We start from the raw sequence: 14428 nt of genomic DNA, 5'->3' as shown, positions 1-14428 counted from the left end.
GAAATCGAGCTCACCATTCCTTGTGCCATCCATTTTCCCCAATGGTATGTGTAGAGCACAGAAGATCTCTGGCCTCATAAGCTATAAAATGCCAGTTTATAGATACAATTGAAGGTAAAAGGTGTTCACAGTAAAGGATTCTGGGAGAAGGCCATTAAATTCAGCCTCAGTAATCTGCAAACAGGAGTTGTTTGCATATTACATTTACCATTTAGTAACTGGAAAGTGGAAACAGGGTGTAATATGAACCTTACTTCATATTACAAACAGCACAGTGAACATCATGTAGCACGCACAGGGTAAGCTGTCCTGCAAACGTTTCCAACAAACCGGACAAAGAAATGGCACGTATAATGACTTCACACAAGAGGTTCTGTTCAAATCAAGCATGGGTGTAACAAGACTGCCCATAAGTAAATTAAAAAAAAAAAAGAACAGACAGATTTTAGGTAGTTTTCCTTCTATGTGCCTTATTTGGAAAGGAAAACAGGGGCTGGGTAACAAAAGGAAATAACTTTAAACGGAAAGATACGGGAACTGATCCAAAGCAGAGACAGAACACAAGTCAACATAAAGCTGCATCAGAGTTTACAAAAAGAGAAAACAAAAAGCGAAAATAATTAGTTTCATATTAACACAACTGATCTTGAAACTTTAATACAGCTTATCCAAAAATTAAATGCAAACAACTCGTAAACTGCCACCAAATGCACACATCACGTGTGCAATGATTCCACTGAATGGAAGAATGTATACTGTGCAGATGAGCACTTACGGGAAAAAATGGTTGTGTTATTTAATGATATTAGACAACTCAGCATGGTCTAGCACATGATATTTGCATGAACACCAAAAACTTTGGAATCCCACAGCTAGCCTGTCTTGTAGGCAATTACATGTCCCTGAATCTGACCGTTGACCAGGTTTTCCAAAGCTGTGCTTGTAAGTGGGTTTTCACTTTGGATGTAGAGCTCAGCTTAGTCTTACAAAACACTGTCAGTGTTGGAATCTGAATCTGGTCACGGTCCCTTCTCTCTCTCTTTTGGGATATAAGGGGTGTGAGTGCTGGTAAAACTTCAGAACTGTTTAGTTTCCAGTTCACGTGATTATATCACATATTATCTGAAGAAGAAGGAGCTGCATACATGAAGTCTGCCTGTGGACTGTCCTGATGATATACTATGGGAGCAAAGCACACCCCTTGCCCAGAAACCATGGAAAGGTGGAGGGAGCAACTGAGCTCACGCAGGCTAGGGCCCATAGCAAGCTGGGAAAAGAAGGAGAAACCCAGCAAGCAGGGAGTTTCCAGCACTGAGTGTAGACAAGAAGCTCTAGAGAGGAAGAAATGCTTGCAGGGAGGCACAGACAAAAGCCAAGTCTCTGAGGTCACTGAAATGTGGAGACATTCCGTGGGATCCAGAGGAGATGAGCAACCCAAAAAAACCACTCAGCATGGCAGGAATGTGAAGGAGGACTCCATCCAGAAGGCAGACAACTGGGAATTTGTTTGCAAACCTTTTATTGATCAGGAACTCTATCAATAGAGTCAACTACCTTCTAGTGTGTAAAACTTTGCTCTGGCTTCTCGCTTCTGCATTCCAATAAAGCATTTGCTTTAGGTACTAGAAGTTGGTGGCATGTGGACTTCAGGGAGGCACACACAACCTCCCAGGCTGCCCCATGAAGGGACTTTTTTGCCCCCCACCACGCAGGACTGATATTGCGTAACAACAGCAAATTGTAGAAGAATCACTATTTACATAGTTTGAAAAACTACGGCGTAATATTAACATTACCAAATTTTAACTTCACAGAAGTCTTCTCTAAAATGTAGTTCAAGTTACTTTAAAAATTTTCCCAACATGTTTTTACTGCAGTGGGTGCATGTTAACTGTTTAAGTATTGCTGCTGCTTTTGTCTGGGATAGAGTTAATTTTCTTCACAGCGGCTGGTATGGGGCTATGTTATGGATTTGTGCTAAAGAAAGTGTTGATAATATAGAAATTTTTTTGTTACTGCTGAGCAGTGCTTACATAAAGCCAAGGCCTTTTCTGCTTTCTGTACTGCATTGCTGGTGAGGAGGTTGAAGGTGCATGGGAAATTGGAAGGAGACATAGCTGGGAGGGGTGACCCAAACTGAGCAAAAGGATATTCTATACCATATGACATCATGCCCAGGATATAAAGTGGGGGAAAGAAGGAGGAAGTGGCGGGGACATTTGAAGTGATGGCGGTGGTCTTCCCAAGTCACTGTTACACGTGATGGGGCCCTGCTCTCCTGGGGATGGCTGAACACCTGCCTGCCCATGGGAAGCAGTGAATTAATTCCTTGTTTTACTTTGCTTGCGTGCATGGATTTTGCTTTATCTCAATCCACAAGTTTTCTCCCTTTTACATGTCCCATTCTCCCCCTGATCCCATTGGTGGGAGAGTGAGCAATCAGCTATGCGGTACTTGGTGGCTGGCTAGGGTTAAACCACAACAGAAGTGAAAGTACAATTTACTGTGGATTGAAAGCTACTCAAAGCCTCTTACTTGACTGTGGTAAGGGTCTGACTTTGCATCAGAAATACACTAGTAAGTAGACACTAATTTACAAGCATACCCCCTCACATAACTGTTCTTGCTATGTAAAGAACTATATAATGAAATTAATTTTTCTCTGGAGAACTTTTTTTAATACTTGTGTATCAATTTTTTTTCTGTCACTGAAGGGACACACAAATATGACAGCGCATCAGCAGGAACTTAAACATATTTCCACCACTGTTATTTTCATCCTATTTCTAAATCTCAAACTGAGATTGTTATATTCTAGCAAGAAAACATTCTCTCAGGTCTAAAGGCAGGCCTATTTTTGCTTGTTTTGTTTCAGGAATATTTCCCCATATATTAACTCTCCAACTCATACAGTTTTTCAATTCAGAAAACACACAGGAATTAAAAACACATAGAGCATAGGAACCAGCCATTTTGATCCTACAAACAATATTCTCTGGGATGAGTGAGATTCCCACTGAAAGGAAATCTTTTTAAAGGAATTAAAAACCCAAAAATAAGTAAGATCAGCCAAAGTTATGAACAGCATCTGTATCACTGAGAACAGAGAGGAACCAGTCACAAAATTCATTAACAATATTCAGTGCTGTAGATTGCAAAGGTTAAAAATTTTAAGGAGCAAAATGGGAAAAAAACAGGAATGTGCATATTTGTTGCACAAGCCCAGATTGTTTCCCTTATAAAACCCTCTATTTCCAGACTTGATACTTGTCCCCTAAACATGTGATCCAGGTTGAAAATGGAAATAAACCCCTCAATGTATGAACATCATAACATCAAAGAAAAGTAGATCATACGTAGGGAAGATTTCCTTCATGCAGTTACTATCTACATGTAAAATCTCATCACAGATGCAAAATTTTTACCCTAAATTTTAATGTGCCTTTCTTTGTAAAAATCAGCTGGATTGTGTGCTGGTTTTTGCTGGGGTAGAGTTAAATTTCTTCACTGGAGGTGTGTGGAGTTGTGTTTTGGGTCTGTGCTGGAAATGGCGCTGATAACTCAGGGATGTTTTAGCTATTGCTGAGCAGAGCTCACACGGCGCCAATGCTGCTTCTGTTTCTCACCCCACCCCACCAGTGAGGAGAATGGCAGGGCACAGAGAGTTGGGAGGGGACATAATCAGGACAGCTGACCCCAACTGACCCAAAGGATATTCCATACCATATGGCATCTTACTCAGCAAATAAAACTGGTGGAAGAAGAAGGAAGGGGGGACATTTGGAGTGATGGCATTTATCTTGCCAAGTCACCATTACATGCGATGGAGCTCCGCTTTCCTGGGGATGGCTAAACACCTGCCTGGCCCATGGGAAGGGGTGAACAAATTCCTTGTTTTGCCTTGTTTGTGTATGCAGCTTTTGCCTTCCCTATTAAACTGTCTTTATTTCAACCCATGAGTTTTCTCACTCTTCTGATTCTCTTCCACATCCCATGGAGGGAGCGAGCAGTGGCTGTGTGGGGCTTAGTTGCTGGTTGGGGTTAAACCCCGACAAGTAATACCCTTAAGTGGTAATTCCTTTCTCATAGGCAACCCCTTCCCCCCCCCAAAAAAAAAAGAATAAAAGGCAGGATTATAAAACAATTAGATTCTAATCACTAAATATAGCACCAGTCAAAGAGATGTAAATTGGTCTGTGAGCACACAAAGTAGCCCATTTTTGCATTTAAAGGGATAGTACAAAAATTTCTACAGTTCTGCTTTTAAGATAGAAAAGCATTTAATTCATGCTCTCTTCACAGAACATCCTTTTAATGTTGTCGAAAGTGGCATAGTGATTACTTCTGTCTTCCATAAAGCTGTATTATGTACAATATGGAGACCTTCAAGAACAGAAGAAAGATTTGTGCAAACAGAGGTTATCTCAACATGTAAAGCCTTCCCTCCTACCTTGTCATCCTGCGAGTCGGGCTGGAGAAGACTGTGTTGCTGAATTGCCATCGGAGGAGGAAGTGGTACAGCATCTGCTCCTTCTTCACCTTCCTCCTCTCCACAGCTCTGCATGCCTGAAGAGGATGACTTGGAGAGAGTGCCACTGCTCAGCCCCTCATTTCGACCTCTCTGTAAAAAACATCAAGACATTCAAGCTCTGCTATCTTCTCAACAGCATGAAGCTTGTCTTAAGTCTGTTATGTAGTTTCAGCCCTCTCCCAAAAAGTCAAGATGCTCCTATAAACACAGTAGGATCCTCCTTAACAGAGGGGGAAAATGCAAACACCAAAGACAGTTTTCGATCTTTAGTAAAAGCAGATGGATTGAGACACTAAGAACAAGACATTCAGCTTGAAGTTTACTACAGGAAAGCGTTATCAAAGCCATACTTTTTTTCCAATTTCAGTTCTGTAATCTTGCTATGTGTCATAGGACAAAAAAAACTGCTATCACCACATGAAGTATTCTGTTAATTATCCTTTCTGTCCCCCACAAGGAACTATGATTTCAAGTACCCAAAGTTTAGTGCAACTGATCTTGCAGGATAATTCATCTATCTTTACAGGAAGACAGCATAGATGGTTATTGGTTTTTCCTGACTTTAAGGTTTTCCCCTCACTCACAGAACTGCAGAGTAACAGATACTTCCATAACAATGCTGCAAATGCAGCACAGAGGGTCTCTTTCTACAGCCTGACATCCAAGGACAGAGGCATTTCTAAACAACAATGACATACTCATTCCTAAACAACATCTCTCAACTCACTATGCCCCAAGTCTCTAGTCTCTTCTTTCCCTAGATTCACTGTATAATATCACTAATGTTCCAAGCTTGTAGCAAAATATGTTGTGAGGAAAAGAAAACAGTGCAACACATTAAAAATTGGGCATCTGCACGGTAAGTACCAAAATTGGTAGTCACGAGTCAATCCTGGTAAAAAGGAATAAGTGTGTAGCATGCATCTAGCTCTGCCCTTGAAAGCAGTAAGATGACATTTCATTTTAGCCTGAAATGTAGGTTTGTAACAAAAAAGAATTTGGCTCTTGTCTGCACCTAACTGGAGGCTGGCTTTGTTCATACAGAGTTTCAGGCTTAGAAGGAGGGGCACATGTGGGAGGAAGGGAAGCCCTCAGTAGATGTTGTTGGTGGCAAAATTTGGAACAGTTCACAGTTTCCCTTCCTCCAATGAAAACTGCCATGCATACTATTTGACTAATGGTAACTACCTTAATTTTAATTCAAAGGGCCAGTAATTTTTCTGTGCTCTGACTCTTGCTCAAGGTGTATATACAGCTTTAAGCAGTTAAGCAGCTCTCCCCATATTTTCCCTGACCCATCAACAAGAAAAGGAGAGGAAGTACAAAATGACCTGATTATTCCCAGACCTTGAAGCACCTTTGTTCACAAAGCCGCTTTCCGAATTAGGATAAGAAAGCAAAGCCAAAGAACAACTTTTTACTCTCCCATTTCTCTTTTTCAATTAGAGACCCTACACAGAGCTTAACCTACACTCTCAATGCAGAGGGCACAAACTGTCCCTTGCACAGTACTTATGCAGAGTACAGCAGTCAACAAGAATGAGCACGGGGCACATACTACTTTGCTCCACTGCTGGACAGTCAACTGAGGAGACAACCTTCACCTGACAACATTAGTTCTTTGAAAAATATAAAAACAGCTGCCCTGAACACTTACCTCTTCGACGGTTTCATCTTGTGGGGTTGCTGCACTATCATCAGAGTCCTTCTGAGAGCCCGCATCGGCACTTTTACGAACCTCTCTACTCTTCTTATGCTTGTGGGCCAGTTTTTTGACATGCCCATCTGCTTTTCCACTGCTAAGGCGCCTCACAGGACTGGTAAGCCATTTCCTCAATGTGTTTCCAGGGCGCTTGGGGCCCGGGGAGCTCTGAGCACCAATCATGTGGGCCTGAAGTGATGTTACTGAAGCAGGAGGACTGGCGTCATTGCTGGAGACTGAAAGGGAGTCTGGAAAAAGAACAAGGAGGGCATTTTAAAGCTAAAACACAGGCAAGTAAGAAACAAGGTAAATGGATGTATGTGATAACAGATATCAGATTGGATGTAAGGACAAATCAATCACATTATTTGGAGGTAATATGGCCTTTAATGACACTACAACTATCAGTGTACATAGTGCATGTGGCTGTCCATACACAAGCTTGTAACAGTCAAGCTTCATTAAGTTGCTTCTGCCTCAATTATAATTCAAACTTCCCACTGATGATACTTATTTGATAGTGAATTATACTTTCCATATGTCATCTAACTTTATGGAAGGATATGCTTGTTTTATCTTTTAATGTTTACTGCTTTGAGCAAAGACATGAAGGGTAACTATAACTGCCTAAGTAAATAATTTTTCAAACACTAAATACAATTACAAATGCTTCAGTTACTTTCATTATTTATTTATTTACCCTGCCCTTGGGACAAAGGGAAGAAGAAACCAGAAGAGAGTTAAATGTCTGTCTTTTGCTTAAATCTTCTCAGACGTTTGGCTTTGTTTCGTTTGCTTTTTAAAAAGGCACAGAGCAATGTTTAAAAGCCCACTTGCTGAAATCTCAGGATCAGCAGTAGTTCTCAGCATGATATGCTTGAAGTACTGTAATGAAACAAAGGATACACTTTTCTCAAGCCGCAGTTAAATGTGCAAGAGGTCAAGAACATTCCCACCGAGGTTCCTGTCACTTGAACAGGACTGTATGCTTACAGTGAACCTCCACTGGTTAGCTATTGTGAGACTAGGTTTCTTTTTTCCTCATGCAGCACAATGCTTTTTCCTCCAAACAATTCTCTTTTCCTAAAAACATACTTTTCTTTTGAGAGGGGAACATTCTTGTAACACCACTCCTATAAATATTATTTACCACTAGGATATTAACAAGATTCTTGTAGGTTGTCAAATATGGGGTTTATTTTCCCCTGTGCATGCACTTTTGCAGACAGATAGTTTACAGAAGGATGACATAAATAATGTTTTGTTGAATGTTTCTACTGCTGAGAGTTAAATGCAGTGCTTGTATTCCTTCTTGAAGCTTGACACAGATGTTCAGGTCACCTCTTCTGGCAGCTTTTCCCTAAGAGGGGCACTGCCAGCCTGACCAGAGATAGTTTGAATTTTGCAGAATAATATGGTCACACCGATGTACCAATACACTTCATCATAAACACTCAAATACTTGGATCCATGCAAAAGTATGTGAGTCTGTTCCGTTTCCACAGAGCACTAAGCGTAAATCATGGTTTTGAATAGAGATGGGGAAAGAGACACAAAACATTAATATAAGAAATAAGGGCTTTTTATTTTTCCTGCACTATTCAAGCTGTTTCAAAAAGGGCATCCTTTCCCTGGAATCTCAAATTGTGTTTTATCATGCTGTTTGCAAAAATTTTTCTCTATTCCAATAAAACCCATTGCATGTCACTATTAAGATACACCAGTTCTCATGCCAAGAACATCTGTAGCTTATAGCGTTATGAACACATACATAATAATTTTGTTAACCACCCCTTTTCATTGTTTCCATAAAGTAGAAGATAAACTTTATAAAGCATACTTTCAGTCTAACAATCTAGCTGCTAACACTTTAAAATCAGGATTCACCTACAGAATTATCTTCTAGTCACAGATGTAGCTGTTGTGCACACAGGTAAGGAGAGTTCCTATGATGTCATTAACCTGGTTTCAAGGCTTTAAGTAATGGGTACTACAGAGCTACACCAGTTGTCTTTGACCCTAAATCATGGGTTAGCAGTGCTACAGAATTGCCACATTATTTTCTTGTTGAAGTGGAAAACATAAGGAAGAAATTAATTTTCTATAACAATAGTTTTGAACTTGCAATCTGAGTATCCCTCAAGGCCCCTGGATTACTGCTAAAGGGTTATCAGCATATATGCAAGAAAAGCAAGCCTACTAGCCATCAGTATCCACATCAAGACAGATTTTTTTACTTCATTAAAAAAGAAAGTGATCTGCTTATTAAAAAAATTCCAAACAAAAATCACAACCATCTGCAAGCTCTCAACAGGAATCCAATCAATCTCCTATTAAACCTCTGTAAGAAATTAGATTGACTGCTCTTTCACCAAACTTAGCCTTACCTTTACTGTATCAGGCATTTTAGTTGTTATCAGATGCCTTGTTTCAGAAATCATAGCAAACATCAGCTGATGGGTATTTCAATAAATAGCCCTCTGCTAATCTGCTAGTGTAATACAGAAGATGAGAAAACAGTGCTGGTGTTCTTGTAAATAAGATTTTTAAAGCACAAACTAAATGACTTGTTTTCAAGATTCCGAAGCTTGAAGATGTTATAATCACTCAGCCAAGTTTTTCTTTCATTTGTATATATTTTTCCGCTCAGTGACGGTTCATACAAGGTTCTTTCCATAGAAATAAAATATGAGAATATTCACTTGTTTATATAAGAAGAATATATTAAGCCTTTGCAGAAGTTCACCATATACTGTTTTGTATTTTTGTGTCTGTTGCATTTTTTTCTGATTACTCCTTTCTAACAAAAAGGCAGCGTGGTGGTGCAGTAACTGATTGCATAAGATTTACTTTTATATAAACATTCCTATCTCTAAGCATGTAACATGCCTGCAGTTAATAAACCCATTTTTCTTTTTATAAAAAGTGTGCTCCACCTCCTCAAATTCTCACACATCCCTTTGACAATCTACACTTACTAACTACCAAATTTCTTGTAAAATCAAATCAAGCAGTACAGGGCAGAGCCCCTGAAACTGTGGAAGACAAATATTTTAATTTGACTGTACTTTTGTGGTACCACTCCTACTCTTAACCCAAGTTGGCCAAGAGTTTGTGGGCAGGGGGAGGGAAGAGAGAATGAAATGCATACACTCTGCTCAAGTGAAGAGGATCTAAGAGACAAAACAATGTTAGCTAGACATGTTTCGCAGCACATACTTTAGCCATATCCTCCCACACAACATTAGTTTTCATTTAGTGTGCAGCATGTAACTGCTTCTTATCTTCTCTTCCACATGATTTAATATGAAATACTCACTGGAGTATTATTAGGGCTTCGGGGAATCATAAAAGCAGACATAGTATAAGCAGTACACCAAAATGATAGCACTGTTCTACTTTGCTCTTTAAAGCATGAGCATGAAAGCTCCAGGGGAGAAGGAAAATCACAGAGGTTGGGGACCTCTGGAGATCATCTAGTCCATGTCCCCTGCTAAAGCAGGTTCACCCACATCAGGGTGTATGGGATTGCGTCCAGGCCGGTTTTGAGTACCTCCAGAGAATGAGACTCCATGACCTTTCTGGGCAGCCTGTTTCAGTGCTCTGCCACCCTTACAGTAAAGTTCTTCTTCATATTCAGATGGACCTTCCTATGTTTCAGTTTGTGCCCGCTGCCTCTTGTCCGGTCACTGGGCACCACTGAAGAGTGTCTGGTCCCATTCTCTTGAAACCCACTCTTAAGATACTTGTATGCATTGTTAACACCTCTTCTTAAAATAAATAAAAATACTGCATAAAAGCATCAGCCTAAAGATCAATTTTTTTAAAAACTAGCATTTAAAAAAAAAGAGGTTTAAAATTACCAGTGTTAACCTGAATGGAATACCAACCCACTAGCCTCTTCAGAGATCAGACCTGATTTTTTTTGCCCCTCTTTAAATTTGCAGAAAACATCCCCACAACCTCATAGTTAAGTTAACACTCACTAGAAATATTCCATGCCAGTATTTTCCAGTGAGGTCCTTTACCATCTATTTTCTCATCCCATCCCAGCTGACAGGAGTCCAGATTCTCCAATTACTTACTCCCATCTGCTCCTCAGGACCCCAGTAACAGTCATGTACAAAACCAAGGTGCTCAAATTCATACATTTATGTACAGGCATTGCCAGATCCAAGCATTAGGGCATATCAAATCCAATACAGGCATTTTCAAGAGCACCAAAAGACCTTTCACCTTCCTTATGAGAACAGCTGCATGGGTGTGTCTTATTTCTCCCTGTCCCATCACTATATTCTACTGCTGTCTATATAGGGATACAGACTTGGTTTGATTACCATGCTTGGGATTGTTTACATTAAACTGGCTTTGTTTCCTTTATGACTACACAGAAAATTGTTTTTCTAGGGTCGCTCAAGAATCACTAAGACACGCTAAAAGGAAAAAAGGAGTATTCAGAATTCAACCAAGGACAACATGGAATTTTACAACCAAAACAGATGGAAGAAATTTGGGGTATGCTAACCCCAACTGTGTTTCAAGTACAGTAAACTTTCTAGTGAGAATCAGATTCCCGTTTAGAAAAAGATAAATGCAACAGATGGACATCTTGGAGAGAAGAAAAACCCAACACACATATAATGATCACACACAGCAACAGCAATCCAACAAGAAACCACTGAATTAATAAAGTCACTACTTGTTCAAGTAAAGAAATGTTGCAATTCAATAAAGTGTTCTAAAAAACTGATGGATGGGCTTTGTTTTATAATTCACAGCCTCAATAAGAAAAGAAGGCATTTAACTGCCGTTTCTCGGAAAGTAAAAACCACATATGTTGCTCTGGTGGTGAGGTCAGAGAGTTCACTCAGAGTCCATAAATACATTTTTGAAGCTAAAGGGCAGGCAGCATGGGTTCTGACCCCCTCAAACTAGAAGATAAAGTTACCTGCAACAAACAGGAAAATTTTGAAACTGGAAGGGAAATGGGAATTCTCATTCTAGTCCCAGCTTTTTTAACACTAGAAACATGCACATCTGTGATTAATAAACTGTTTTTTTCCCCTAAAAAATAAATCAGCCATGTTAGGATAGTTGATGACTTGAAAGGCTCTGCTTCATATTAACTATTTCCATATTGCTGTTTTTCGCGTTTTAGTGCAAGGGGCTACAAAACCCCAGACTCTTTTACCTAGGGAATCAAACCAAGTCTGTTTGATGCCTGCTCTGCACCTCTAAACCCCAAATGCTCCAAAATAAAAAATAAGAACATTGCATCGCCTCTGGACTGTGAAACAGAGATGGGGCAGAGTGAAAAATGGAGCAAAGCAAACTTAGTAACCTCAACTGGCATGTCACGCTTCCACTGCAAATTTGCCATCCACCATGAATTTTAAGGACCACCCCTCAAAAAAAAGCCTAGAAAACCCATCAAAAGCAATTAACCAGCTGATCAGTAAGATTTGGTGCATGTACATTATCAGTATTTGGGGACAAGAGCTGCTTGTTGGTCAAAAAACAGAGAGCATGATCTACACTGATGCACTTGCAAGTTTAATATGCAAGGTGGAAACAGGTCAAGTTCAGTGATCTCCCAAGCCCACATCTACCTGCAAACACACACGCTCCAATCTGAGCCAAGCCAACAAATCATCAAAGAAAGCAAAGATAGTTTACAAGCATCTAATAACAAAAGCCCAAATGCCATCCACATACACAGTGATCATTTGTTATTAGATGAGATGGGTAAAGTTTGAAAAAAACAGTGCAAGGATTATTTTAGTCATGGACACAGACATGCAGTTTCTGCCTGGGAACTGCTTTTGACATAAGAGGGTATCAATCCGCCATGTACAAGACCATTCAGATAATTTTGTATGTATCCAGAAATTCTATTTCTCTCCTGCTGGGTATCCTCTTTAAAACAGCCTCGCTGCCTATTTTTTGTAATCCAGTACTGGAATAGACATCAAAAGGCATTAGATGTGTTTCAACTTTTAACAAGCCAACATAAAAGCAGCCACCATTTAAAGACAATGCAGCTTAAGCATTACCAGGCTTGCAAATGGGGCATTTCCACCATGCCCTTTGGGAAGCGAGAATTTCATTTGTGAGGTAAAGTAATATAATTTTCATTAAACTAGCTTCTTAAAAAAAAATTTTAAAAAAATCATGAAATGAAGAAAGCTAGTACTCAATATATGAAAGGAAATCCCTCAATCACATTTGTGTCTGGAGTGACACAAACACACTCAGTCTTCATCTCTGGTCAGGAAAATCTTTCCTGTCTTTTATTTCAAGTTACGCACTATGCTGAAATACAATTTTCTAATGTTTTCAGTGTGTGAGTAGACAAAGACTTCAACTCCTTAGCATATCTTCCCTGATTAACAAGTTATCTGTACTAATTTTGACTGATACAGACACTAGTCCACAGCATTTGGATTTACATGTATTCAATAATTAAGTCTTCCAAGTCATCAAAAGCTGATTATGTTAGTATCAGATAGACTGGAATTCTAAGCTGGAGGCTAGATATTCTTAAGCTTCTCTTAATGAGATAGTAAACTGCCTCACAAGCATTTAAAAAAAGCCAACTCTTGCCCCAAGACAGAGACTGTTGTCTTAATGACTCCAAAGGTCTTTCTGATATTGAGAAAAGTCATTCAGCAAACAGATTTGCAACTGTACCAGAGAAAGGAATGAAGAAAACTTCTGATTAAGAGCTAAATGGATATACTGTTCATCTGAGTTAAAAAATTATGAGCATATGCCTGAAAGGTTTAATACACTCGTGCTACTGATATTTTATCTTTTTTTTTTTAATATCTTCTCTTGCCTTCCTACCCTATAAATGTAAAACCAAGCTTTTTAAACCAAGGTTTTACATTTAAGCTTTTGAACAGTTTTACATGCATTATAGAGTGTACACAGAGGGAGCTGCAAACACGACTGCAATCTAGGAGCTAAACACCAACAAAATTCAGATGGAAAAAATCCTCCTCTTAAAAATGTTGGACAGTTTTGCATCCACACTTGTGGTTTTGGTTTGTTTTTTTTTTTCTTTTTTAAGCAGGAAGAAGACATGATATTGTGCCAGAAAAAAAACCTTCCTAGGTTAACAGAAGCAGTTCTGTTTGTGCTCCCTGGAATTCAGACCACAGGGATATAAAGTGCCCAGTCTAAATCTTGTATACTGCTACAAGCACAAGGCAGCACTACAGAAGGGGAGAGTGGACTTTGAGTGGCATTTCATTCTTTGCAATTAACTGTTTCTTTCTCCTGTTTCTGGAGAGAAATACATTTTGTGTCACAAGTAGGAAGAATTAAGAGTTACTTGCACTGCTGAAGTTTAGTTTCATAATTTGTGAAAACCACAAGCTTTTAACAGATTAAATCTCAGCTTCCCTGTACACAGCTTATATTTTAACAGGCAACGTCTGGATTTCAACTCTACTCCTTTGGCCACCTGTTTGTTCAGATCTAAAGATGGCTACATCCATGTGCCTGGCAGGACACACCCAGGATGGATTTATGTAATTGAGCTCTGTTTCTCAGTTTTAAGTTCTGACTCTGTCAGTGCACTGAGCCATCCTCTCTACAGATCAAAGCGAGTGCCCCGATTATTTTAATATGATTATTTCACACTGGAAGGAAGGGTGTATTTCTTCTAACCATTAACTGCACAGAGGCTTTGTGAGCTTTTGCATAAGAGCCAATGAACAGAAATCCACGTTCTAATTTTCAAGTATTCTCCTTTTTGCGCACAACCTCCAGTGAGCCCCCTCGGACAAAACTAGGGCCATCAGCCAGTTACTTTTCTCTTGTATTTCACCTGTGCCTCCTGTTACATGACATAATTTTACGTCACTGTGAAGGAGCACATAAGATTATTTGCTCTGCAGACCTACAATATGCAAGCTTTTCAGTGACAGATCTAAGTTACATACTAACTCCCCCTCATAGGGGCTGACACATACTGTGTAATTCAGAATATTAAGGTGACACCCTTCCTTTAGTTGTGAAACTTCTTCAGTGTAAACAGTAAAAGAAAATTAGAGTAACACTGCTTTTCTACATTAGCAAACAGGTTTTCCAACAGCAATAATGTATTTTCCTTATTTTGCTTTAAATACAGTAGCTTTTAAGATCAATTACTCACTGAGATGATTCACAAAGACTCAACTACATCACTC

General features: G+C 39.4%; 1 protein-coding gene across 2 annotated transcripts in view; it reads right to left on the bottom strand.

Annotated features, from left to right (window-relative positions):
* TRIO (trio Rho guanine nucleotide exchange factor) overlaps nt 1–14428 on the bottom strand; it is a 253664-nt gene that overhangs the window by 29103 nt on the left and 210133 nt on the right. For both annotated transcript variants that reach the window (XM_027681616.1, XM_027681624.1), the window contains exons 35-36: nt 6189–6481; nt 4451–4621 (exon numbers count right to left, since the gene is read on the bottom strand). In XM_027681616.1, the coding sequence (XP_027537417.1) occupies nt 4451–4621; nt 6189–6481 (464 nt within the window). The remainder of the gene's footprint in view (nt 1–4450; nt 4622–6188; nt 6482–14428) is intronic.

This window comes from Neopelma chrysocephalum, unplaced genomic scaffold (genome assembly GCF_003984885.1).
Source record: "Neopelma chrysocephalum unplaced genomic scaffold, ASM398488v2 Primary Assembly neopelma1_22b, whole genome shotgun sequence".
In the NCBI taxonomy this organism is placed as follows: Eukaryota; Metazoa; Chordata; class Aves; order Passeriformes; family Pipridae; genus Neopelma; species Neopelma chrysocephalum.
Note: the sequence above shows the minus strand (reverse complement) of the source record. Positions and strands in the feature narration are given on the sequence as shown.